Source organism: Psammomys obesus, unplaced genomic scaffold (genome assembly GCF_907164565.1).
Source record: "Psammomys obesus unplaced genomic scaffold, mPsaObe1.curated_primary_1811, whole genome shotgun sequence".
Classification (NCBI taxonomy): domain Eukaryota; kingdom Metazoa; phylum Chordata; class Mammalia; order Rodentia; family Muridae; genus Psammomys; species Psammomys obesus.
The window spans coordinates 3,635,361-3,659,974 of NW_026596057.1; the positions used below are offsets into that span (position 1 = coordinate 3,635,361).

Here is a 24,614-nt window from a genome sequence, read left to right on the forward strand (position 1 = left end):
ACAAGCCGGCCCCGGGTTTCCTTAAAATCAACCATCCTACAACCGACTCAGGTGAGGGGATTTTTCTTAGGGCTGGGGGTCTGGTGGTATCTCAGCTACTTCAGAGCCTCAGAAGGACACCCAGATACCCCAGAAGGCTGATCCAGCTTCACCACCCACTGTCCATGGCAGAAAGAGCCCTAGTTTTCTGAGTCTGAAGATAGAAAGGAGCTTAGGTAGGGCTGGGGCCCACCAGTCTTTGACCAAGCAGGCATGTGCATGAGCTTGTCAATCTATTGATTCTGACTTGGCTTATTACTCAGTGTATCTTCAGTGGTGTTTATGGGTGGGAGGAGGGCAAAGACATTGGGAATTTCACATCCAAAATAAGACATCTTGAAATATCAGTTTAACGCCTTAGACTTTAGAAGAAAGAGCCAGTGTTAGCCTCGTTAACTTGAGACCAGAGACCAACTCCCTGTCTTCTGTGTTTGTGCCTTAAGGGCTTTCCATTCTGTGTGGGAGGAAGATGTTGGAAGGGGGAAAATTCAGCTTCTCCACCAGGAACCATTTTCTTTATTCTCTTCAAAACTTAACAAAAGCCACCAACAGTTTCACATGGAGCCCATTTCTCTGTGTCTTTCCGTAGTAAAAGAAAGCAACATAGACAATCTCCCCAGAGAGAGAAATTGCTGCAGCGCAGACTTGTTGAGCAGAGATAAAGACAAATTCCAGAACTGGGAGGAAAGAGTAAGTTTGAACTACATTTTATCTTAGGCTGGGACATGATCTTCTGATTAGGAGACCATGACTTTCAGCATCTCTCACTCCCCATTTGCTTGTTCCTGGAGTATTTCCACCTTTTACCTCTGCTCTTTCTCTGTCCTGGGGCTTTTCTCTGCCTGAAACTCTTCTATTTTGTTTATTTTCACTGTTGGCACTGTGTGCTTGCTCTCTCATTTCTCTTGGAATCTTGACAAAAAGGAACCTGAGCAGGGCAGCAAAGACTCTTTTGTACATCCCCAAGCTGGCAGGATGATGATGAAGTTGACTTTCCTTGGTCCAGAGTCCAATGCACTGATTTTGGGGAGAAAAGAGCAGGCGACGTTTGGCAGAATCTTCATGTGAAGACGAGATTTGCTTTCACTTTTGTGTGTTGCTTTCACGTTCGTGTGTGTGTGTGTGTGTGTGTGTCTGTTTGTTTTTGAGATTATAATGTAATTTTTTGAAGGCTACACACTCTCTCTCAGAGAAGCTAGCCCAATTTCAAGACCCTGTCAGAAAGTAGAATTGGTTTTTCTTCCTCAAATCTGTTTCTTTTACGCCTTCCCAGATGCAGGGCTGTCTTATTTAGCACCTGAGACGGATGGACTTGGAACCAGCTTCCTTTCAGCATAATAGGACTCCCATGACTGGAGTGAAAAAAGAGGAGGCAGGGTCATGCAAAAACACACCACATTCAATCTCAGCTATACTTACTTTTCAGGGAACTGTCACACGTGAATGTTCTTTTCTTCACTCTTGGGTGCTGTGGAAAGAGCTGAGGCTCATAACAAGGGACCTGCTCTGGTGCTTCCTCAATATATTTAGGGCAATTATGCACACACTTTTAGAAAACACCTTGGGAGTGGGCTTGCTTTGAGTCCATGTGAATCAGATAATTAGTTTATAGACAGAAAATATATACTGTTTTAATTTTTCCAGCTTGACTAAGGATTGCTTTGGGAACTGTATATCGTGTGTATAAAAGCAGCTTCCCTTTAATTATATTTACTTACTTAATGACTCACGTAGACAGTAGGTTAAGTGGCATTTTGAGACAGCCTGTGGAGCTGCCCCAAAGCCTCACATTTGTTCTATGCCTTATAATTCATGTTGGAATTTCATATCTTGTCTTATCTTAGGTTTGCAGGGAGCCCATCAATGTTTTATACACCTCTTTAGAAACCATCCGGACTCTCGATTTTAGAACACTAGGCTAACACTCTACCGCTGAGCTATATCTCTAGCCAGTATCTCAGTTCTTGAATTGTGTCTTGCGCTTTTTACACTGTATTGAGAAAAAAAAAAAATCAAGCAGTCCAGTCACAGCAGTCATTCTGGGATCTTTGCTAACACCCAGTGGATGTGTGACTTTGACAAAGTCACTTGCTCTCTTTCTCAGTCTTCATGGGTTGCTGCCACAGTAAGTGGCAATAAACTTGGTTCTGCTTTGGAATCTGTAATGTGTAGAGCTGAGGCTTCCATGGACTAGGAGGCCCATGTCTGAAGAGATTAAGGGGGGAGGGGGCTGAGGAGGCTAGAGTCATTCTTAGTAGTAAGTTTATTTGACAGTATATCACCTGGAAGTAACTCCAGGCCCCTTCCTTCCCCTTATTTGCCCTTTCTTTCCCTCCTGTACTTCCTATTATATAATTTTCTAATTGCATTGAATTTTTTTTTTTTTTTTACTTCCCACTAAAAAAGAGGTTCTCAGAGGGGTAGATTCTGTCTGTTTAGATGGTCATCATATAAAAGGAAGATCCTTTTGCTCTGTGGATCACAACAGAAGTCTTTAATTATGCAAATGTAGGATCCCTTGGAGAAGGGGAGTGTGTTGGGTGTGGGAGAAAGGGATTAACTTGCCTGGGACTTTCTGAGAGGCAAGAAATGTCAGCTCAATTCATCTTCCCAAGGTTTGGAGTTGGGCAGGACATTAGGATCTCTCATGGGCCTAGGAAGTATGGTGAGGTCATTGGGAGGGCTCAAACTTTTGACTTGATGAAATTGAGTCCTGGCCCTCTTGTCATCCTTGTACTTTGTGACTGGCCTAGTGGCATGCTCAACTAGTATCCTGGGTATCCTGACTGCCATGCTGTCCTGACTGTCCTACTTCAGGCAGTGTGTAGGGAAGATACAGTTGGCTGGATCCTATGTGTTCTGCTTGTTGCTTTTCTTTCTCTGAAAAGGGCTAAGGACACAAGGTTTTGGGGAAAATGGTGGTGAGTGAATAGAGCAACTTCAGAAAGGGATTCATCAGTGTTTTTTTTTTTGCTATGAGAACATAGAAGGGTTTTGGTAATTAATATCTAACATGCTTTATACGACCATATTTGCAACTCAAGATATTTAGGCATGCTATGCCATTTCCTCATGTTGAGTATTCTGCCTCTGAGTCCCCGAGTGTCTTCTTTCAATATATGGCAGTTTAGTTTCTTGAAAATCAGAAATATACTTGTTCCTTCTCACAAGTCATCACAGAACTCAACACAAAGCTTTCCAGCTCTTTAAAAATGGGGTACAAATACCACTTATATTTTCAGTTTGCCTCAACTATTGCTACATTTCTCTAACCCTCATTTTCACAATAGAGCTTTGTATATAAACATATACAGGCTACATGGGCTTGATAATGCTGGGTCACTGTTGATTGCTTAAAGATGAATGGACTAGAAAAAGTACAAATATTCTTTAAAGTGTGTGTGTATCTCTCTCTCTTTCTCTCTGTGTGTGTATTGCTAGGAATTGAACCTATGGTCTTATGCATCCCCAGCAAGTGTCCTTTCATGGATGGCATACTTCGGATCATGCTTTCTGGTGGGGTTGATGTAGGATTACCTTTTCTAAATTACTTACAAACTCCGTGGAACTGCTTTTTACAGAGTTGATCATGTGTTACTCTGCTGACGTGGGAGGGTGGGGCTATCTTAGTTTAAGAATACAGTTGCTTAAAAAGTATCCCCTCATTCATTTGAGTTCATGATTTGTGTCTGACAGAGGTGTGATGGAAGTTAGTGGAAACTATTTTCTTTTTCTCTGTTTCTGTGTCTCCTTGCTGTTTTGATGCATGTGGCAGGGAAGAGGGAGAGGGAGAGGGAGAGGGAGAGGGAGAGAGAGAGAGAGAGAGAGAGAGAGAGAGAAGGAGAGGATGAATATGAATTAGTGACTCTCAGTCTTCTTAAAACTGTTGGCCCCAAAGAAAGGTCATGCCTCTTGTGGAAAATAACCATAATAGATTTGACCTAGAGAGAGAGCAGCCATTAGCCAGATTAGAGCAGCTATTTAACCAGCCAGCAATGGAGGACTGAGGGGCAGGTGGTGGGGAGGTGTTGGAGCAAGGCCTGGTAGAACTAGGGGCTTCAGTTTCTTCCCAACTATACTGACTTCTCAGAATTCAAGTATGCACCAGGACCTCACTCACTACGCTGCCCTTCCCACACTCTTGCTTAGAGGATATCTGACCTTTCAAAAGTCCGTTCTCTGAGAGAGAAGGCAACAGTGCAGAAAGTTAACTACCTTCAAGAACTCAATTGCTCCAAAATAACTGGTTTTGGGTTAGCTCCTTAGGTGGCAAAGATTCCACTGGACAATGTATGTGTCCTTCGTTGGCGGAGCTTTCCTAAATATGCAGGACCTGACTCTTGTGTCTGTCCTCTGCACATCCTAGAGCTTGTATATACCTTGGTTTTATAAAAATGGGCACTGAATAATAAACAAAATGATTTTAGTTATGTGTATGCACATCTTTCTCCCTCCCCCTTTCTCTCTTCCCTTCCTCCCTCCCCATTCCTCTGTGTATGTGTGTGTGTGTGTAAGCATGTGTTCTTTTGTACCTGTAGAGGTCTGAAAAGGGTATTAGATCCCCTAAAGCTAGAGTGACAGGTAGCTGTGGACCACCTGGTGTGGGTACTGGGCACTGAACTCTGGTCCCCTTGAAGAGTAGCAAGTAATCTTAACCCCTGAGCACATCCCCTACCGCCTTGGTACTAAATCTTTAAGGACCAAATTAAAGAGAAAGAGTAGTTTTCGTTGTTGAATACATACTGTATTTAACTTTTTTTTTTTAATCCCAGAGAAGTGAAATGCAACATCCATTTGAGTTTATGTAACATCCAAAGACTGACAACTCAGAATTTCCTAATTAAAGTCATTTTTAAGGCACTCTGCAGAGCCAGCTTTCATCTCTTCCTTTGTGGCGTTATTCTTCAAACTGTAGCAGAATACCCGGCTTCTCTGTCTTCAGTGACACACATACATGCTCATGCTCTTAGCCTCCACTTCTGTCCTTGACAACACCAAAACAACACAATTTCAAGGGAGGAAAATACATTTAGGGGAAGCAATGAGGGTTCAGAGAGGACATATACACATAAATTAACTGATAGGCCAGTAGCTGAAAAGAGAAGGAGCAGGAAGGAAATGGAACAGGGTAGGGTAGACCAGATGGCTGGTGGCCGGTGAAAAAATAGGCTGCATTTCCCAATGAGGTTTAAATTAATTTAGCTAGTTCATTTTAAAAACTTTTTTTTTAATCTTTAAAGATAGGGCCAATGCAAGGGAGGTATTCCAAAATTATGGAATGCAGATGTAGGTAAGTGTGCTTGCTTGTGCTCATGTACTTATGAGCTGACTTTAAAGATGGGTGTGGGGGAAGGGAGGCTCTAAAATGCCCTCCTGAGGAAAAAAATAATCTCTCTTACTGGCCCACTTCTGCACCTGAAATTCCCAGCATTCAAGCTACTCCTTCAGATTAAGGCATTGTCTATAGCCCCAATTAAAAGGTAAATGTCACCTAAGAAGTGTGACGCTCAACTCTTTAGCACCCACTGACTGAACTGTTGCCTATCAGAGAGCAGGACCCTGAGAGATGGGACTTGGTGCAGGACAGTCTGATTAATGGGGCAAGAAGGCATGGTACTATGAATGCAGGAGAAATCTACTTGCTCTGAGAACCTGCTTAGATGCTGGAGGTTGTTTAGGAAAATGAACACTTTCTATGCTGGAGAACTCTCTTGTGCATACAAGATATACACTCTCTAACAGGCCCGACAGCTCTCAGGCATTACACCATTCTGTATGAAGCACTACTATGGAATTCACTTGGGCCTTTGAGGAAAGGTGCACAGTGAATCTACTGAGTTAAAGATAGCATAAGTTCTTGATTGTTTTTGGGTAAAGGTCAATAGTATAAAGTTGAAGTTCAGAATCTCCATAGATCCATCTAGCTTATATGAAGGTGGTATACACACACACACACACACACACACACACACACACACACACACACCTTCACTTATATTCATCGTTTAAGAACTTGTCAATATGAGGTGTGAGAAGTCTCTTCTCGGTCACCTATGATCTGGATGCCAGGGGGTTGTGGTCAGATTGTTGGGTATGGGACTGTTTGGGGGACAAGATAACCTTTTGTGTTACCTCAAAACACCTGAAAACCTCAGGTAATTCATGTTGTTTTGCAGAAACATCCAACCCAAGGGTTATAAAGACTGGAATGAGCTTTGTCTTGAGATTGGGATGCAGAAGACAGGAATAACCTGTAACCTTTAAACTCTTGGAGGGAGACATGTGTGATGAGTGAGGTGCAGATGCAAGGCGAACTTGGGCAGGGGCAAGGTTTTGCTTCTAGAGAGGCAAGCGCAGGCGTCAGCTCCAGGGACAGTCACCTCTTTGAGGTCTGCTCATGCTGATGGTGCCAGCGGGGGAAGGTTTAATGAGAAAAAGGGACTGGAGGAATGGGGACCCAGAGGACGGGATCTTGGAGGTGGGTGGGAATGAAGAATATGGTAGAAGTTTTTTTCTTTGTTTTATCAACTGCACTTACAAGTTAGAGTAATCTGGGGCAGCTAAAAAGACAACTGCTGCTCAGCCCCGCAGAGACTCTGCTATGGATACACTGAGGTGGAAGGCAGGCAGGCGGTTTTAAGCGGCCAGCATAGATTCTAATGTGCACCTGGGGTCAAGCATTCCAGAGCGGAATGAGAAGCCCAGTCCTAACAGTCAGGCTGGAGCCAGTGGTGAGTCTTGCATGAGTTTGTGAAAGAGTGGATGGGAAAACAGGGTAAAAGCAGGGATTGGAAGACTCTAAGTGCTTCTGTCTGAACAGCATAGCCCGTGCTGGTTGGTGTGACTGCACAGCTTACTACTATCTGGTAGATTCTGATCCCATTTCTGGTTGAAAATCTGGCTAGGGTAGAAGTATTTTGGACTAGGGAGAAGAAGAGGAGAATTTCCCTTTTTTTTTTTTTTTTTTTTTTGTGGCTTCAAAGAGGAATCATTTACTGTGCTCTGTTGGGGCCAAGAAGAAAAATTTGGGGCTGATATTTGAAAGGTGGAAATAGATTTTCTGCTATATAATAAATACAGATTCCATAAATAAATAAATAAATTGGTGTATATACCAATAAATAAAACAATCAGTAAAACAACATACACCACTTTTGCCCTGTTGGAGAAGTTACGCTCTCATTCCACCGATCCTGGTGATATAAATGCTGCTCTTGGTCATCTTGAAGGCACCAAGCCTGTCCATGGTAGGGCAAACAGTTGCCTTAGACCAAAGACCTTAGAGAAACTGCAGGGGATGATTGACATTGGCTATCCACATCGAGAAGAGAGAGGAGAAGGGGAGATACATGTTCTCCCTGTTCCCACCCGAAAGTGCAGGTGGGGAGGCAAGCTTGGGAGCCAGGGCTGGGCCAGGTGGGAGGGTCTCTTCAGTCCAGGATGATCAGCCTTGTCCTTGGGAGGCTTCATGTGGAGGGAGGGGATGAGCAGGCGGTCTAGGCGAACTCAATCTTTCCACACACAAAAGGCGCAACTTCTGCCTCAACAACGCTCCCCCATGAGCCAACCAGCTGGCCTGGCTGGACACATGCCGTGGGCATAGGAGGTACTGGTCACAGGACGGGAGGGTGGTGAGGAGACAGGCAAGATGGCACTCTTTTTAAATAGGAAAACAGCTGTCCAGGGCGTCAGCTTCCGGAGCCGCCAGCCATTGCTCATCTCCTCCTCCTCGGTGTCTTGCCATGTGGTTCTGCTTGCTGGGCTCGCCTTGTCCTACTAGGAGACCTGCATGTGAACACAGAAACATGTAAACAGCATGTATTAAGACAGCAGTCAAGGAAACACCATTCCTCACGGGCGGGAGTCCATAATTAAGTAGATTTTTCAAATTGATAACAGCTTAAATTTCGTGCCAGGCCTTGAGCATCTTTATGTACTTTTATTTTTTTTTTTCTATAAAGAAGGTCTGTAACGTTCATCTGTTCTTAAAAGGTCAAAAACTAAGCCAATATAAAAGGATTGCAAGTCACCTGTATGTTCAGTCCCTTAGGAAAGCACAAAAGGACCTATGAAGTGGGTGGAATGTCAGACACCGTTCCTCAGTATCCCAGGCACAGAGGTTTGCAGGAACCCGACCGCCTGGAGCCCTTTGGTGTAGCCAGGATTTTCTGTCATTGGCCCATGCCAACACTGCCAAAGCCTTCTTGACTGTGTGTCTATATTATTCAACTTGAAGCTGCCAATCAGATTTTCTTTAGGAAGATATATAGCAGTTTTTTTTTGGGGGGGGAGGGGCTTATATATAATGCTTTATGTAACACCTGAAGTCCTAAAAAAAGTGGGTGAACCCAATTTTAAAAATAAAACAAAAAGTACTTTTGAATGCAAGAAAGAAGCAGCTCTGAAGTAAAGCCATTATGTTGGGATTCCTTTTCTTTCCTGAATATTTTTATTTGGTGTGTGTGCGTGTGTGTGCTTGTGTGTGTGTATTTGTACATATGTGTGTGTGTGTGTGTATGTGTGCAGGCTGGAGGTCTATATTGGTTTTTCTCAGTAATTCTACTCCTTAATTTTTTGAGACAAGATCTCTCTCTGAGCCTGGAGCTCACCAGTCTACCTGAACTGACTAGCCAGCAAGCTAGCTAGTGATTTTCCTCTCTGTCAGCCTCCTGGTCACCGGGGTTGTATAGGCATGCTGCCACACCTGGTTTTTAGGTGGGTGTTTGAGATCTGATCTCAAGCCCCCATGCTTGTATTGTGAGTTACCCAGTGAGCCATCTCCCCGGCCCTTGTCTAGATTTTGTGCTCGATGCTTGACTGACTTACAGTATTGCTATTGGCACAGATTTTTTTTTTTCAATTCCACATTAAGTAACATCATTGCTTTTTTATGATTATATATATGGCTTCAGTTTTAGGAAGAAAAGTCCAAAACATTTATGTAGATTTAAATAAACCTGTCTTGATGCTCTGAAATTAGAAGATAAACCCATACGCAAACGGGGACCTGTTCTGAAATATGTTTTAGAAAATAGTCCTCTGTGCACCCTGCTTACCAGAATAGCATCTATGCTCTTTGGCATCTGTAGATGCCAGTTCCCATTTCCTCAGAAACACGATTAGTCAGAATGGGTCAGAGGTACCGATCGTGCCAGCCCTTGGTACCTGGCATGGCAGAGAGGGACAAACATAGCAAGCTAGAGGAGGAGGTTGGGTACAAGATAAGCATGTGTGAGCAGAGGTCTGAGCTGAAATCTACTTGATGTTCACAGAGCACCACACAGACACTCAGGTATAAAAGTCCCATCACCAAGAAGAAGACTGCCTTAACACTCACTGTCCTTCATGATCACTGATATTTTAATCCTTATATCATTAGCACATTAATGCTATTACTTTTATAATAGTGAGGCTTTTGGTATATAATTTTTGTATAGAAAATATTTTAACTGCATGGTTGGCCTTTGCCCATTATTTTTCCTAAGGCAAGACACAGGCAGCCCACAGCTCTCTGTTAAGTGCTTTCATAAGCTTAAATACGGCACTGAGAAGGGGCCTCCTTCTTGTGTCACAGATAAATAGGTGAAGGTCAGTGTGACATCAATTCAAAATCAGGTCTCAGATCCCGTTCCCCAGGCTAACTTGTGCCAATAAACATTGTGTTTACTATATAGGGCTGTGTGGAAAATAATCTACTTTCCTAAAGGCAATAAGACACCACCATTTTTTTTTCTTGAAGAAAGTTTAAAATTAAACTGATTTTAAAGCTTTTTTTTTTTTTTTTTTTTTTTTTTTTTTTTTTTTTTTTAATAGAAAGGGTTCTGTTTCCCTTCTCATGAATGTGCTCAAAGAAAAAATTCTTTGATTTTGTTGCGTGGCTCTTGGGACTAGGAATTTTTTTTGGCTGTTTAAGATCCATGGAATTCTTTAGGAGAGAAAGCCTTTAAGTTTTCTGATGTGTGTCCCTCCAAGCATGTACATGTATGTGCAAGCGTGCGAGCATAAAGAGACAGGCGGGGAAGCGTCTCTGCCTCCATTCTTCCGATAAGCACACACATGGTCTTTTTTTCCTCTAATTAATTAGAAGTAATAGCTTCCCATAGTTTCTGGTACGTGAGGGAATGAAGTGAGGAATAATTTAATTGGCTGTCTTGCTTTCAAAGCCCAGTTTAATGAAATAGTTCTCAGCCTGAAGTGCACATATTATCTTTCCCGTTATTTTTTTACAATTAACATTTCATTGGATCACGTCTGTGTGGAATATTCTAATTGGTTTCTAGGGTGGGGCAAGGGGCCACAGCAGATGGAGAGAGAACCAGCTGTCTCTTCCACCGAAGTGCTGAGGGTATGATCTGTTGGGGCTGCAGGAGTTCCCTGCTTTTCTTTAGAAGAGCCTGCTTGAGAAGTTTTGTCCTGCCACTTATCCGCTCTTAGGGACTAAAGAGGGGGACAAGTCTCTTTAAAAAGGTAGAGTGATTGGTGACTGAGACACTTTCCAAAGACCAGGGCTTCCTCACAATGGTAGTGAGTGTCTCCTACAGATTCCTATGAGCACTGTACCCCTGAGGGCAAGGATATGTTTCGCCAAGTATGTAGGAGGCACTCCATAGAAAGACATGTTGGAAGAATGAGCATTTGGCGATATCCCGTGATTCCTTCCCTGCTTTGCTCTTCTTGTGTGGAAAGCTGAGAACAAGAGATAGATGTGAAGTGGGACGGAGAGAAAGGAGGCGAGCCGGGCACTGAGGCAAACACCAAGAAGGCTTGCTCTTCAGAAACAAGCAAGAGTGAGCACTTTTCTTAAATTCTAGATGCCCTGGTGCTTTGCTTGGCTCACCTTCGCCCTAGGCTTGGCAAGTAGCAACACATTCCGTCCTTTTTATCTCCTTGCCACAGCAATGCTGGCTCTCATCCAGCCCCAGATTCATTAATGCTGCCATTTAGATAACCTCACAGCCCTGTCTATATATCTCTCACAATCCTGTGTGGCACTTGTCTTGGCTCTTCTTTCCTCACTGTGCAGTTCTGACATGTATTTTAACTTTCCCTGGATATTTCTGAACCACCACTCAGCTGTTTTAAGGATCGATCCACATTTTCTAGGTAAGCCAAAGACAAATGTGGACCTAGAGGCAAAAGAGGCTCCATGCTTAGCCATGTGGCCTGCCACCTAGAGGCCTGGCCCCATTACATCTTAGAAAGAAGAGTTCAGTAGGTTCTTTCAGAGAGCACCCTTCAGCCCAGTTCAGAGAAAGGAACAGTCTGAAGCTTGGGAAAGGGACTGGGACATTCTCAAAGAAAACTATGTAGCTGGTCCAAGAGAGACCACAGAGAATGGGGTCAATAGAGGCAGATGCAGAGAGAGAGAGAGAGGCCTTAACCAATTATACCTGAATCATTGTGAGGTAGCCTGGTATATGTGTGTGTGTGTGTGTGTGTGTGTGTGTGTGTGTGTGCAGCATTAGGGGAATTACTTCCTTTGCTCCCAGATGATAGGTCTGTAAAGCCACTTGTAAACTGTAAGGCCCCAGCCAAAACTGTAGGGCAGATAGGCCAGTAGAGACCCATGCAGACTGAAATATAGTATTTTCTCCTCTGTGTCTGCTACATGAGCACAAAATGAGGAAAATGCAGCTGTTATACGATGGCTTATGTGGCCATTTTAACCCAGCAAGTTGTGCTGGGATTTTCCAGCTGGCCCTGTCCTGACACTCAGCCACTGTCCCCTCCTAAAGGTCCCTTAGAATTTTAGCTACCTACAGGACAATGTGTCATTCTCTCTCTCACACACCTCTCTCTCTCTCTCTCTTCTGTCCCTGCCTGGGTATAAGCCTCTCTCAGCCCGCTGGCTAATGCTGGAGAGAGCTGAGGGATTCCCTAACCTTCTCAGATACCCGGCCCTCACTTCAGAGAGACTGAGGCTTTGGGATTCCAAGCTGATGGAGCCTGAGGGTCCACTAACCAGCTCCAGCCCAGTGTGTTTTCCCGATCTGACAATGTCTTATATCAGGTAACACTTAGTTGAGAGACTCCGGAGTGTGTCAGAGATCACTCCCATGCCTACCGAGGCTGGTGATGGCCTGGTTATAAGAGACTGTATGGCTGACCTGGGTGATCACACTAGTTCCTATGTAAGGGCTTGGAAATGGTCATGGAATCTTGGCTGAACTGGCAACTCACTGCGAAGCCTTCTGTGGGCAGACGTCCTCCCAGCGAAACGAGGACCAGATGTACTCAAGATCTCAAAAGAAATTAATGGCAATAAGGCTCTGGGGTAAAAATATCTGTGTGCTTGCTCAGTGAGCTTGTTCACTCAGCTCCTGTTCTATCTAAGGATCATTTAGGCTTAATTATAGAGTTTAGGCATTCATTGGGCTTTTGATTAATTTTCTTTTCAGCCTGGAAAGTGTGAGTGTGGTAGGTCTTTGTGTGTGTGTGTGTGTGTGTGTGTGTGTGTGCGCACGCGTGTGCACACACACATGCGCATATGTGTGTATGTGTTTATACTTTCTTTGCAACTCAGTTGGGAACTGAGTCTAGCGATGGTTAATTGTGCCCTCTGCTCTTAACAGGAACGTTCAATGTGCCAAGAAGGCCTTGGGAAGCCATTGTTTCCACGGCCTTCACCCCATGGGCTGCTCCTGTGTGTGCATGGAGGGCCTGCGGGTGGCAAGGCAGTGCTCAGCTGGGACCTCAGCTGTGGGATGCACGCTTCCTGCCCATCTTTGTACTTGTGGTGTTAAAGGGATTCAGAGACCAGGGGAACAGCTTTCCTACTCCATTAATTACAAGTGACGGCCACCTCCCCCTCACTGCAGCCACCTCCCCCACTGTCCCTGACAGCCATTTTTCTGGGCCAGCCTCCCTGGGGACTACAAGGTTCTTTGAGGAGGGGGAAACAGCTTTCATTCTCTCATTTTTAACGACTCCATTTGGTAGCACTGTCGAATGACTGTGCAGGTGACGCTGACTTGCTTTCCTCCTTTTCCTTCTTCTCCTTTGTGCTGAGGGAGGGGTAAACGATACAGAAGCGACATAGAAAGCGCGATGTAGAAAAAGAACATGGGGGCTTGAGCCAAAAAGGCCCAGTTTGAATCCTGGCTTTTGGTGTTTTTCTGTGTTGCCTGTAGACATGTCATTTAACCTTTTCGGTCTCAATTTGCTATTTGTAAGATGGGGACAGCAACACCACAACCATCATCGTTTGATACCCCTCATAAGATTAACTCTAGACGAGAAAATGCATGTGGAGGCCTTTGGTAAAATCTTTTATAAACCATTGCTCTTTTATTTTACTATGCAAAATTGTTTCTTAGAACATGACTTTGGCCTTTGAGGTATTTGTTGCAGGGGTTGGGGTGGGGTGGGGAGGGATGGTGGCTCTAAAATGATTCAATTGAATGGAAAGCAGAAAGGGGACTAGCCTCTAGCCTCCCATGTGCTGTGGGCCATAGCAATGACCTGAGGCTGTGTTATGCATGCAGCAGAGAACAAAGATTAAGGATTCACTATCAAAATAGCTGTCACAGAGAGAAAGCAACCTGGAAAATTCGTTTTTCTGACATCGTAACAAAGGGGTTCTAGACACAATTTTTTTTTTTAAATTTCTAGGCTAATTAATTTGTGGGTGAATGATTTCAGAACAATGGCAATGTTTCCGGCTGGAGACAAGGGAAGACCCTGGGTCCTAGGTAATGTGCCTGTATTGTAAGCTGAGATCTGGGAGGCTTGGGCCTTATGTCGGCCTGTGCTGATTAGGTATGTGATCCTGAATAGATGACCTAATTTAAATGGGCTTCAATTTCCTTGGAGATCATAGAGACTAGAAGGTCTCAAATGTGACCTCATTTAAGGACTTAAGATCTGATGAAATGCTCTTTCATCAGAGAATATAAAACTCCTGTGCCACTAAGAAACCATGTGCATGTATGGAATCCAAATATAGCGTGGAGACCACCCAGCCAACGCCAAAGGCTCATAATAAGCCCCTTTGAAACTGATGTCATGTGGTGTCAGGCTGTGCACTCTGGAGGGAATGGAGGCTGGTGGGGGTGACGAAGGGGACCCCAGTAGAGATCTCAAGGTTAATTCTCTCATCTAAAAGAGCCCTTTGCTTGGCAATCTCCTGAGTAAGCTAAAAGGCGATGATTCACAGATAGTGGGTGGGGGGGTGTCATCTCCTTGTAAAATAATGACAACCTTAACATAATTGGCTATTAGGCAATGGAGTGTTCTGCCCCAGGTTGATTTCAGAACCGAGAGACCCAGCTGCAGAGTTCACAGAAGTAAACAATGGTAGTGCGTATTTGCATGGTGCCTTTCGCTGTTATAAGCCCTTTCTCATAGATTTTTTCCCCTTGGTTTTTATTACATCATTCCCCAGGAAACTGCTCTGAGGTAATTTATCTTAAAAAATCTGAAGTGATTCTTTTTAAGGAGGAATAAGTCTAGGTAAGCATGCTGCACCTTGCTTTATAAGCATAGACAGGCCTTTGAAAAGCTTTATTATATGTAAATATAATTGTGTGAGTCATATCTTAATGTGCTCAGAAAATTTAAAGACTGACACCTTCCATGGGATTTTTTTTTTTAAATATAAACTCTTTTCTTATTCATCGGTTGCTACAATTTTAGATGTAAAAAAAAAAAAATCAGGTTTTCTTAAAGCAGGGCTACATGGCTTGGATTCCAAGATCAGCATCCATTGTCCCAAATCTTTTGAAAATGGCATCTAATTCATTATGAGGGAGAGAGTGTTCCTTCTGAGGTCAGCATTGAAAATAAGCAGCTTTCCTCTTTAGCTTGTAGCTCTCTGAGGTCAGTTCTGCCATAAAAAGTAGGGAAGCATGGGGCCAGAGAAATCCAAAAGCAACAGCCGAATTATTTCTAAATAGAATTAGTTCTAAATAGAGTCTCTGCAACCCACCGATGGGCCATTAGCGAGTTGCTATAAATAACTTGCCATCAATAACTAATCCATGAGAGCGGAGCTGACGGTTGGGGTATGAAGTCAGAGCTATGTAATCTTGAGCAGCATCCTCTGGGGCCACAGCACGAAAGAGATCAGGCGACAGTGCATGTCAAACAAAAGTAAAGAGCCCCCTCCCCCCGGTTTGCATCCTCTGTCCCCAAACTCTGGCAGATTTGGAGTCAATGACAGGATTTGTATAATGGCTCTGGACCTGGAGTCTCTCACTCCTGAACTTAGGCTTGAAGAATCTACTCATTTGGACTACAACACTGTAAGAATGTATTTAGTTTGCACGAGGAGTTTCTGAGCAAAGAGGGTCTGTACCCCACAACCATCCCTGTTTGGAATAACAAGGGAAGGCTCTTCCCTTTTCCTGGGTGGGGCGTGTGATTCAGGCTGAAAGGGTTGAAAATCTTACCACTGCAAATACTGGCAACCCTTTACAAAGTTTTACACTGCCAGACTAAGAGACATTTGCTTCCCACCTTTATTGTCTGGATCTCAGCAACGCATGCTTGCTTGAGGTGAGTGCTCAGACGTTCCCTAAAACAAGCCTGAACCATTTCCCTCCTACAGACCGACAGGCAGTTAAAGTTGAATTTTTGTAAGTGTAGCTGAAGTTAACCTACACAGACATACAGTGTACGTACGACTTGTGTTTAAAGGCTGTCGATGATTAGTCAGGCACTACTGGCAAGACTTGTTCTCTCTGAACACTGGCGTGTGAGCACACATGTGCATGTACAGACGTGTGCCTTTCCTGTGCCCAGACAATTCAGAGACTGAAAAATAAAATGCAAGTCTCGTTCTCCTTTGTTGAGATGTTCCCGGAACCCTACATGAACATGAGGCTCGTACAGCTTTGTAATGCGAGTGCTGGTGATGGGAATCAGTGGCTGTAAACAAAGTCGCAGGCTGAGTGACTAAAAACTCAGCAGGGACCCACTGCCATCGCTACCACAGACAACAGGAACTATATATCCAACACTGTGACTAACACACTTAGCGTGAGCAAGCTCTTTGGAAACAGGTGAGTGGACAGCGGCAAGTCTCCACTGGGGGCTGCTGGTGCCAGCACCATGGACAGTTTCCAGGCTGGCTCTCCCTCAAATGATGTGAATGGGCACACGCTACCATTCCAGCTTTCCTCTCATTCCGGCAAGCGTGCTGATTATCTGGCCATCGGCTAATATCTGATATCAATCTGCAGTGACACCTTCTCCTCCGCTCTCCCCATCGCCCAGTATCTCTCACCCAGTTCCCCAGCACCCTCCAGTCATACAAGGGGACTGTCTTACGAACACCTGGTGTGGATGTTTTCACTCTTGCTTCTAATTGGCTGGGAAGCAGCATCTGCCACAGGCACTGTTTAGTTTCATTTCCATCCCCTGCATCTTACAGGAAAGAAATGGTCAATAGTTCAAATAAAAGAATCGTCCTGGTCAGCTCCAAAATATGGCTACTTGCATGGTAATCACAGCAAGTCTGTCAGATCAGTGATTTCTTTATTCCTAAGAGGAAGGGGCTTTTCCTAAGGGTTATGGTTCTACCACCCAAGGAGCAGCTTTACTCTTCACAAGCAGCTGCGAAGGCTGGCAAACCAGGAGGTCTACTTTGGCTCAGAAACTCAGTTTGGCTCCTGCCACCCCTGGCAACCCCACTGTGTGCCTCAGCGGCGTGTGTGTCCCACACACAGTTGGGACTACTTTTTACTTAGGAGGTATCACGACCAGAGGCGGCCCCCGCTTGGGCCTCCACATGAGGACCTGGGCATCGTTGGCATTGGGTTTCACTAGTGCGTTAGGGGGGATGGGCTCCATCCGGCTCAGGATCCGGGGCTGCTCCTGTTGAGTCCTGCCCACCAGCCGGGCCCGCTGCCCCAACAGCTGAAGAGGGTCCACTTCAATGTCCACTCTCATCCTCCACTTGATGGTCTGCAGAATGATCTTCTCCTTGGTGGTAGTGTTCATGGCCACCAGCCAGGTGGTAAAACTCTGGTCTCTCTTGATCCTTGTGAGCAGTGGCACATTGCTGTCACTCACTGGCACTGCCCACGTCACACTGGGGTAGAAGTTATCATTCATGCTGACGGAGAACCTGGAGATCTTGTTGGTGGGGCCAACGAGGGTCACGGTTTCTGTGGTGTTCCCGTACCATGGGTAGCTCACCCCATCTGAGTCACTGATGGCTTTCACTCTCCCTTCCCTCAGGTCGGGCAGTTCCCAGCTGGACCTGGAGAAGCAGAAGGGGTGCACAAGGGGAGAAGAGGCTGAATTCTTCTTCAAAGTTTGGAGGCATGCCCACCACTTAATAACACCGTCAGACTGGGGAAGATGGGAAGTTTGGAGGGGGAGTTTAGGTCAGAAAGTCCTGTGCTGGGCTGTACCAAGAGTAAATGAGCAAAAACAAATGAAATAAAAAAGCAATGCTAAAATAAGTTAAATAAAAGCCTAGATGACCCAGTGGGAAACAACCTTCCCCCCCCCAAAAAAAAATAGTGGTGAGATCACAAATAGCTGTCAACTTACTGGGGTGAAGGCAACAGATAATATAGGGGTGGGTGACCCATGGCAGGATGTACTTCCCTGGGGAGAATGTGTGTGTGTATAGGGCTTGATCTTGGGAAGAGGTGATCAGAAATTTAATGTACTTGAAAGGGGGTATCAGGAGGAAAGGAGGGGCAGAAGAGGTGAAGCTCAACATCACATTAATGTCTTAGAGAAGCCAAAGTAATGAGATTTCCATTCCACATGGAATCTTTAAATTCTGCCACTAAACCAACCCAGCACTCAGAAAACCCAGATGAAGAAAATCTGAGATGGACTCCCGGTCATTTCTGAAAGCTAAAATGCTTTGTGGAAATTGTAGGCCGGCGTGCATGCTCCCTTGAATGCTGCTTTCCGATTGGCGTAGAGTCCGGCTGGAGGCTGCACTTGTTTGTGAGCTTGCTACTCTGAGCACCTGTCCACTCTTCCTTGCAAAGAACGACACAGGAGAACATTCCATGTATCTCCTCCCAGGGGATGTTGCATATAAGAATGATGATCATAATGGGTATGACTGATAGTTACAGATCAATTACTCCCCCACCCCAACCACTGTGTTAAGTACTCTGTCAGCACCGTTTATGTTCAAAAGATTCCACGCTATAACTGGCTTTTGTTTCTTTTCTTTTCTTTTTTTTTTTTTTTCACATGAGAAGACAGAGGTTTAAAAATGTTGGTATGTATCAAGTGCCCTACAGATTCCATGCCCTAAGAGGTTGGACTGTTTTCCTCTAAAGTCTGTGATTTTGACCACGACATCTATACTGCTTCAAAGCACCCTTACATGGTAATGGAAGAAGTGAGAGTAAAAGAAACATGTGTTGCCCAGGGATCTAACGAACAGCCCTTAGGATGTCCACGGGGGAATCTGACTGGGCCCTGATAGAGACATTCGACATGTTTCCACCTCTGGAACCAAGAGTGGTAACAATGCTTGGGAAAAATTTCTAAGAATTAAGTAATTAAAGAATGGCAAATTCTCCATTTATTAGCCAAGAGGTGGTGGCCTTGCTTACTCTGAAGTTATTCCCCCTCAGAGATGACAAAGATCCCACAGGGCTTATCCAAAGGGTAGAAACAGTGCCAGCACGTGAGCTCATACTACTAATGTCTCAGCATGCCCACCATCACTAGGGAACACCAACTGTGGCTTCTGCCCATCCCTACGGTACTTTCTATGCCAGTCATCTCATCATAAGTGAAGGGAGGGCTGGACCACCCGGGGAGGAGGTGAGCCCACAGCTGCAAGAGGCTTTTCTCTTGTCTTCATGCCCTTGATAACTGCTGAGAATAATTGTAGCGTATTACAGTTGGCAGAAGCTAAGTAACGGAGACTGACCTGATGCAAAGTCAAAGGGAGCTCATCTTACTGCACATGCTGGTGTGCTGTGCTGGGCGGAGAGCCCAGGTCACGCTGCGGCTGCCATCTTTCTTTTTTGATTTTGAAACAGGGTCTCGCTCTATAGTCCCAGCTGTCTCAGCACTTGCTATGCAGACCAGGTTGGCTTTGAACTCTGTGTGCTTCCGACTCCCGGGTGCTGGGATGGGAAGTGTTTACTACCATACTGGAGCTGCATCTCTCTCCCTCTCCCTCTCTCACACACACTTGGAGATTGTAATATAACTACATTCTCTCCTTTCCTCCCTCCCAACCCTACCATATAGCTGTTCCTGCTTTCTCTCAAATTCATGGCCTCTTTTAAAAAACCAAATGTTGTTTTACATGCACGCATACACCTAAATATATACATACATAAGCACACACGCATATGCCACTTCTTACTATACAGAAAGGAATGTGTGCTGTTTGAATGCAATGTAATTATGCACGAGTCAGTGTGGCAGAGAACCAATTGGCTACCCTGCTTGTTAGGTTCATGAAATGACCACACCGGAAACACTGTGCCCCAGATAAGGGGTCGAGACAATTTATCCATCACCGGACATTATTTCCAAAACCCCAGTCTTCATTTTGGTTAGTGGACAAGCACTCTGACACCTTTTGAGGGACTGACTGCAGGACAGTCATTCTCAGCAGGGCCACGGCAGCCTTGCTTCTGTGCCTTTCTCACAGCCAGTTGTGGTGTCTCTAATCAGGAGAGTATTGTCTCAAACATTCTTTACTCCACTACAATGCTGACCTTTCCAGGACTGGCTGTCTTGATGGTCAATTCAATTATGTTGTCTATAGCTACGTTACCATTGACAGTTTGCCTTCATTTTCCTTCTCAAAGCCAAGGGCAGGCACATGGGCCCACAGTCTAGAGGTCAGCCTGGCTGGAAAAAAAAAAAAAACTTAGTTTGGTTCCAGGTTTTCTCACTCATGGAGATATAATGAGGAACACAAGCGTGCCTGACTCAGGAAGAAGGAAGAGACCTGTCTCACAGGAGTCTCTGGAATACTGAAATATCCAGAGCTTCCTAGCCACCACACCACAGCAAGGGCATGTCTGGCTGAGTGTAGCCTCGGGTCTGTGACCTTGGAAGGCTCCACTTCTGTCTAGTTGTAGCCTCTGATTTAGAATTGCTTGACTGCAAAGTGTGATCTCTCCCACAGCCTCCCCCCCCCCCATGGACTCAGTATCTACCTTCCTCTATCTACATCATGGAGAGGTGGCTTAACTTAGGAAACCACCAAGTTCAGTGTGACATATCCAGTGAAGGGGACGTTGCTTTCTATTAGAAAAGTATCATACCTTTATTTCTCCTATGAATATTAGGTATTTATTCCAAGGCAGTGGTTTGAAAGAGCTTCCCTACAAAATCCATAACTAATTTATGTAGAAGATAAGATGGCTTTCAGAGAGGTCTTGCAAAGTTCCAGGAATGGCTGCCTCCAGAGTCCCTCCGTGGCCATTAAGAGGATGCTGGAGGCCCTTCAGACTTCACATGGTCCAAACTGACCTCCTCTCTGCTGCATCCAGCCTTTCATGTCAGAAGGGAGGGCCACATCTGGCTCTTCCCCCACTCCCCACAGACCACTGTAGCTCACACAGTCACCAGGCAGCATCTTGTGACTTTTGCCCCTCGAGTCATGCATGAATTTACTTCCTGTATCCATGCATCTCTCACTGCTTTCATTTAATCTCAGCTGTTAGCATCTTCTGAATGGTCTACCATCACGATCTACCAACCGGTCTCTGCATCCTATGCTGACTTCTCTCCAGGTCATCCCGCAGGCTGCACAAGTCCTCAAACACTTCTTAAGGCTCCTTTACACGGAAATCACTGGGTCTCTCAGAGCATGAAACTTAAGGTCCTTCCCAGCACAGACCTGGCTCACTGTGACCTGTCCTCTCTGACGCCATATACCATGCTGTTTCTCACCATGGCTCTTTAGCTCATGCCTCATCCTTTGCCCACACCACTCGCCCTCTTAATAAAAGTTCACCAGAGCTAGCAACTGATCCTCTGAGAATCACCATGAGTCACTCCCCCATGGGAAGACCTGTATTTCCACGAACCTATGGATCTGTTCAGACTGACAGGTGTCAGATTATATTTTAACATAGTTTTTATGTCTCTTTCTCCCTTAGATGTCTATCTCCTTGGAATTGTTACTTATTTTTTGAGTCAGCAGCCAGTACATAGTTGGCATACAACTAAAAAGTAACTTTTCTTGAACGGAGCCACACAATGATCTTGTGAGCACCACGAACTGCATTCGGCAGGTTAAACGCACACAAACAGACAATATGACGTTAGGAAAAAGGGTAGGAAGTGAGGGCTGGATATGGGAGGAATCAGACCCAGGAGAGAGTAGAAATGGGTGAGTATAATCAAAATACGTGGTATGCATCTCAAAGAATAAAATTAATAAAATATATTTTAAATATTTAAAAATAAAATATATTTTAAAATCTTACTGCTTCTTGAATGATTAAATATTGAATTTGAATAATTTTCATGTCTTTATTTGTGGGGCTTGGTAGGATTTGTACACAGCAAAATCTTTTATCATAGCTTTACATTCTATATGTTTGCTCGCTTTAAAAATAAGCCAACGTCTTTTATTCATCTAGAATCTATTATTAGGATAGCCACACACCTTGTACTGAACGTTGTTACAATGAGTGAATTAATAAGCATGAACATATTTCAGTGACCATGTTTTGCCGCCAGGTAGCAAAGTAGGAAGATGAGTAGCACAAACTCCAATTGCCACCAGCTTCGGGAGTGCAGAGAGCCATAAGGGTAACGGCTGGGAGGAAGCTTTGCAGAGGGAAATGGGTTGTGGGAGATACAGACAGGCCTTCTCAGCAAGAAACGGTGTCCAGGAAACAAGAGACGCCTTGGGAAAGGGAGTGTAGGAAAGGGCCTCGGCTTGAGGGGTGGCTTGAATAATGGGCTTTGAGGGTGGGACTTGGACAGGAGGCCGTTGGGCCAGGAACAGTAAGGTTAAAGGGAGAATCTGAGTGCTGAAGGGGAAGTGAGGGAGGATGAGTAGGAACATATACAAGAACACTGTAGATAGTATGTTTTTTTGTTTGTTTTGTTTTTTGTTTTTTGAGACAGGATCTCATGTAGTCCAGGCTGGCCAAGAATTTGCTGTGTATGAGCTGAGGATGTCCCTAAACTGTTGCTCTTTCCACTTCACCCTGTCCCAAGTGCTGGGATTACACCTGTGCACCACCAGGCCTGGCTTACACAGTCTCTAGTGGGGCCTTTACATAGGCTGGTGGCGGAAGGGAAGGAAGGGTCCCATCGAAAAGCTACTACCCAGTATGCACTCTGAGCTGAGGGAGCCACCAGCATATCACTGACACAAGAAGAGATACGGCCAAAGTGTCGCTCAGAAGAGCTGAGCATGCACACATGCACAATGTTCGCAAAGGGAGCATATTCTCGCTATTTCTGACCTTCTGCCCTCATCCTCGAGCTCACTCATAGTGGGGCTCAGGCTTTCAAGTTCCCAGCTTCTCCATGGATGAAGAAGACAGGACTATACTTGTTGCCGTGTCCTTTACCCAGAATGCAGTGCCACAGACAAGGTGTGCGTGGGACACTCTGTTTCCTCCCTAGCTTAGATCTCTTTCCCAGGGTCCTCTGCTGGTTTTGCCTCATCTCTTAACCATCTAACTCTGGGAGGCTCAGTCTTTTCTCTTTCTTTTTCCATCTCTTCACAGTTTCTTAAGATCTCTCTGACCTCTGGCAAATCATTCTGTCAGCTTCAGTCTCCTCATGTGTAAAATGAGAAGAAAACCAGCTCTGGGTATCCCTTCATCTGAGAGTTATTACAAGGATAAAACAAAGTGTTGGCGTGTGAGCAAATGCTTTGTAAAATATGCCACTCGCTGCCAATATTAGTTATAATCTCACTCTCTGCTTTCTCCCACAACCCTTCTCTTCACTGTGATAAACAGTGTTTTTGTTTTAAACAATCAGCCATTGACCCAAAGCTCACAGCTAATGTACCCGCCAATGGGCCTAATAATGAAAACATCGATTATCGCAACCTTCATGCTTTCTGCCTCTCTTTTAGAAGAGGTAAATCTCAACCACCCGGCTCACGCTAAACATTTCATTCAAATGAGCTCTCTCAGAGTTAAGGTTCAGGTGCGCTCTGACACTGGCCTGTGTCCCCAGTGTGAGTGAGGGGCTGGACAGAGCAGTGTTTCTGAGAAGGGCTCGCTCTACTTTTCCCAGTTCCATGAGGCCATAGAGGAGGTGGGGGCTGGGTGGCATTGTTGGACAGGAAACTTGTTCAAAGTCATCCAGCTAGGGAGGGTCAGAGCTGAGTGGCAGAAAAGAGGTCTGATTATAAATCACCTGCCTTCTCACAGTGCCTCCTTGGTGCTCAGTAGCCGTGGACCCCTGAGACATAAGAATAGCAGTCATGGATGACATTGATATACACTGCCATGGCCATCTTAGCATTTTTAAAATAGACATTCTGGAATAACTATTAGTTTCTCCTTCTCCCTCAGGACCTTCACCCCAGCTATCCAGAGGAGGTTTACCTAAGCCTCCTCTCTCCAAAGTTCATCAACTTCCAGAGTTAACACAGGCAAAGCAGAGGATCTCCACTATCCTGTTCTCCCATGTGGGGCTGAAGATAAGTCCTTGCCAATGTCACCCCATCACAGCTGACTTCAACACCCTCAGTACTGACACTGGGCTGAGAGTCTGTGGTCCAGCTGCCGCAGCGAGCTTGCTCTTTAAAGGGATACAGCTGCCAAGTTAACTGTGCGGAACTTGGTGAGAAAGAGCCTCAGATCTTTGCTTTTAATCTTCATTGGTGGAACCTAAAGAATTATCATTCTGGGAACGAGAATGGCACCTACATCCAGTGCTGAAGAGAGTGACCTGCTTCCTGTCCAGGAGTCTCGGGCTCTCTGTCATTTCAGGCTGTGTAGCACCTCGCCCTCTCAACTCCACTGTGACAGGATCTGGCTTCAGTCCTTGTCAGGTGGCTGACGAGAGAAGAGATGTGGAGCAGGTGGAGGAGAGAGGGACGGCTCAGAGCTGGGGAGAGGGCCATGGTAGAGGTGGGTGAGCAGGGACCCAGGCCAGGGCTCTGTGTGTCACCGATTAGTCACAAATCCCACCGCTTCTGAGCAGCCACCCAGCTTCTCAGCCAGCATTTCCAAGCCCTGGCCCTGGCCCTGGCCCACATCCCAGTTCTCGGATGGTTTGCACCATGATTGCAGAGTGAGTTTTAAAATTAGGATTTTCCTCGTTCTGCATTGTTTATGTCAGACTCTGAGAAGCCTGTAAACACCATCCACCCACCTCCTGTTCTGCCTCCTTCCTTTCTGACCACATCCGCTTCTCTCTGGCACACAGGCAGACATTTTCCCCTCCCCCCTTCTATTACAGAAAACAAAATTTCCCATATTTTCCAAGATTCTTGAGTCCTGGCAGAGGCTTCTCTCATTTCCCACCCTCACACTGCGGTTACACTGAGTTTCCCTAGCACCACGACACCTCAGGATGTCCTTATCCTTCACCCTATGGTGGTCAGTCACCCTACCTGGGACCCAGCAGTCTCTGCCGACTTCTCTACTTGACAGCCCTGAGATCTCAGACTGGAGGCCAGTTTTCTGGGTCACGTCTGA

General features: G+C 45.2%; 1 protein-coding gene across 1 annotated transcript in view; it reads right to left on the bottom strand.

Moving 5' to 3' along the window:
- Positions 1-4,772: 4,772 nt before the first annotated feature.
- Positions 4,773-24,614, bottom strand: part of Fam78b (family with sequence similarity 78 member B) — an 84,676-nt gene continuing 64,834 nt past the window's right edge. Inside the window, exons 2-3 of the mRNA XM_055624703.1 lie at positions 16,313-17,242; positions 4,773-7,824 (exon numbers count right to left, since the gene is read on the bottom strand). Of these exons, the coding sequence (XP_055480678.1) occupies positions 16,720-17,242 (523 nt within the window). The 3' untranslated portion in view covers positions 4,773-7,824; positions 16,313-16,719. The remainder of the gene's footprint in view (positions 7,825-16,312; positions 17,243-24,614) is intronic.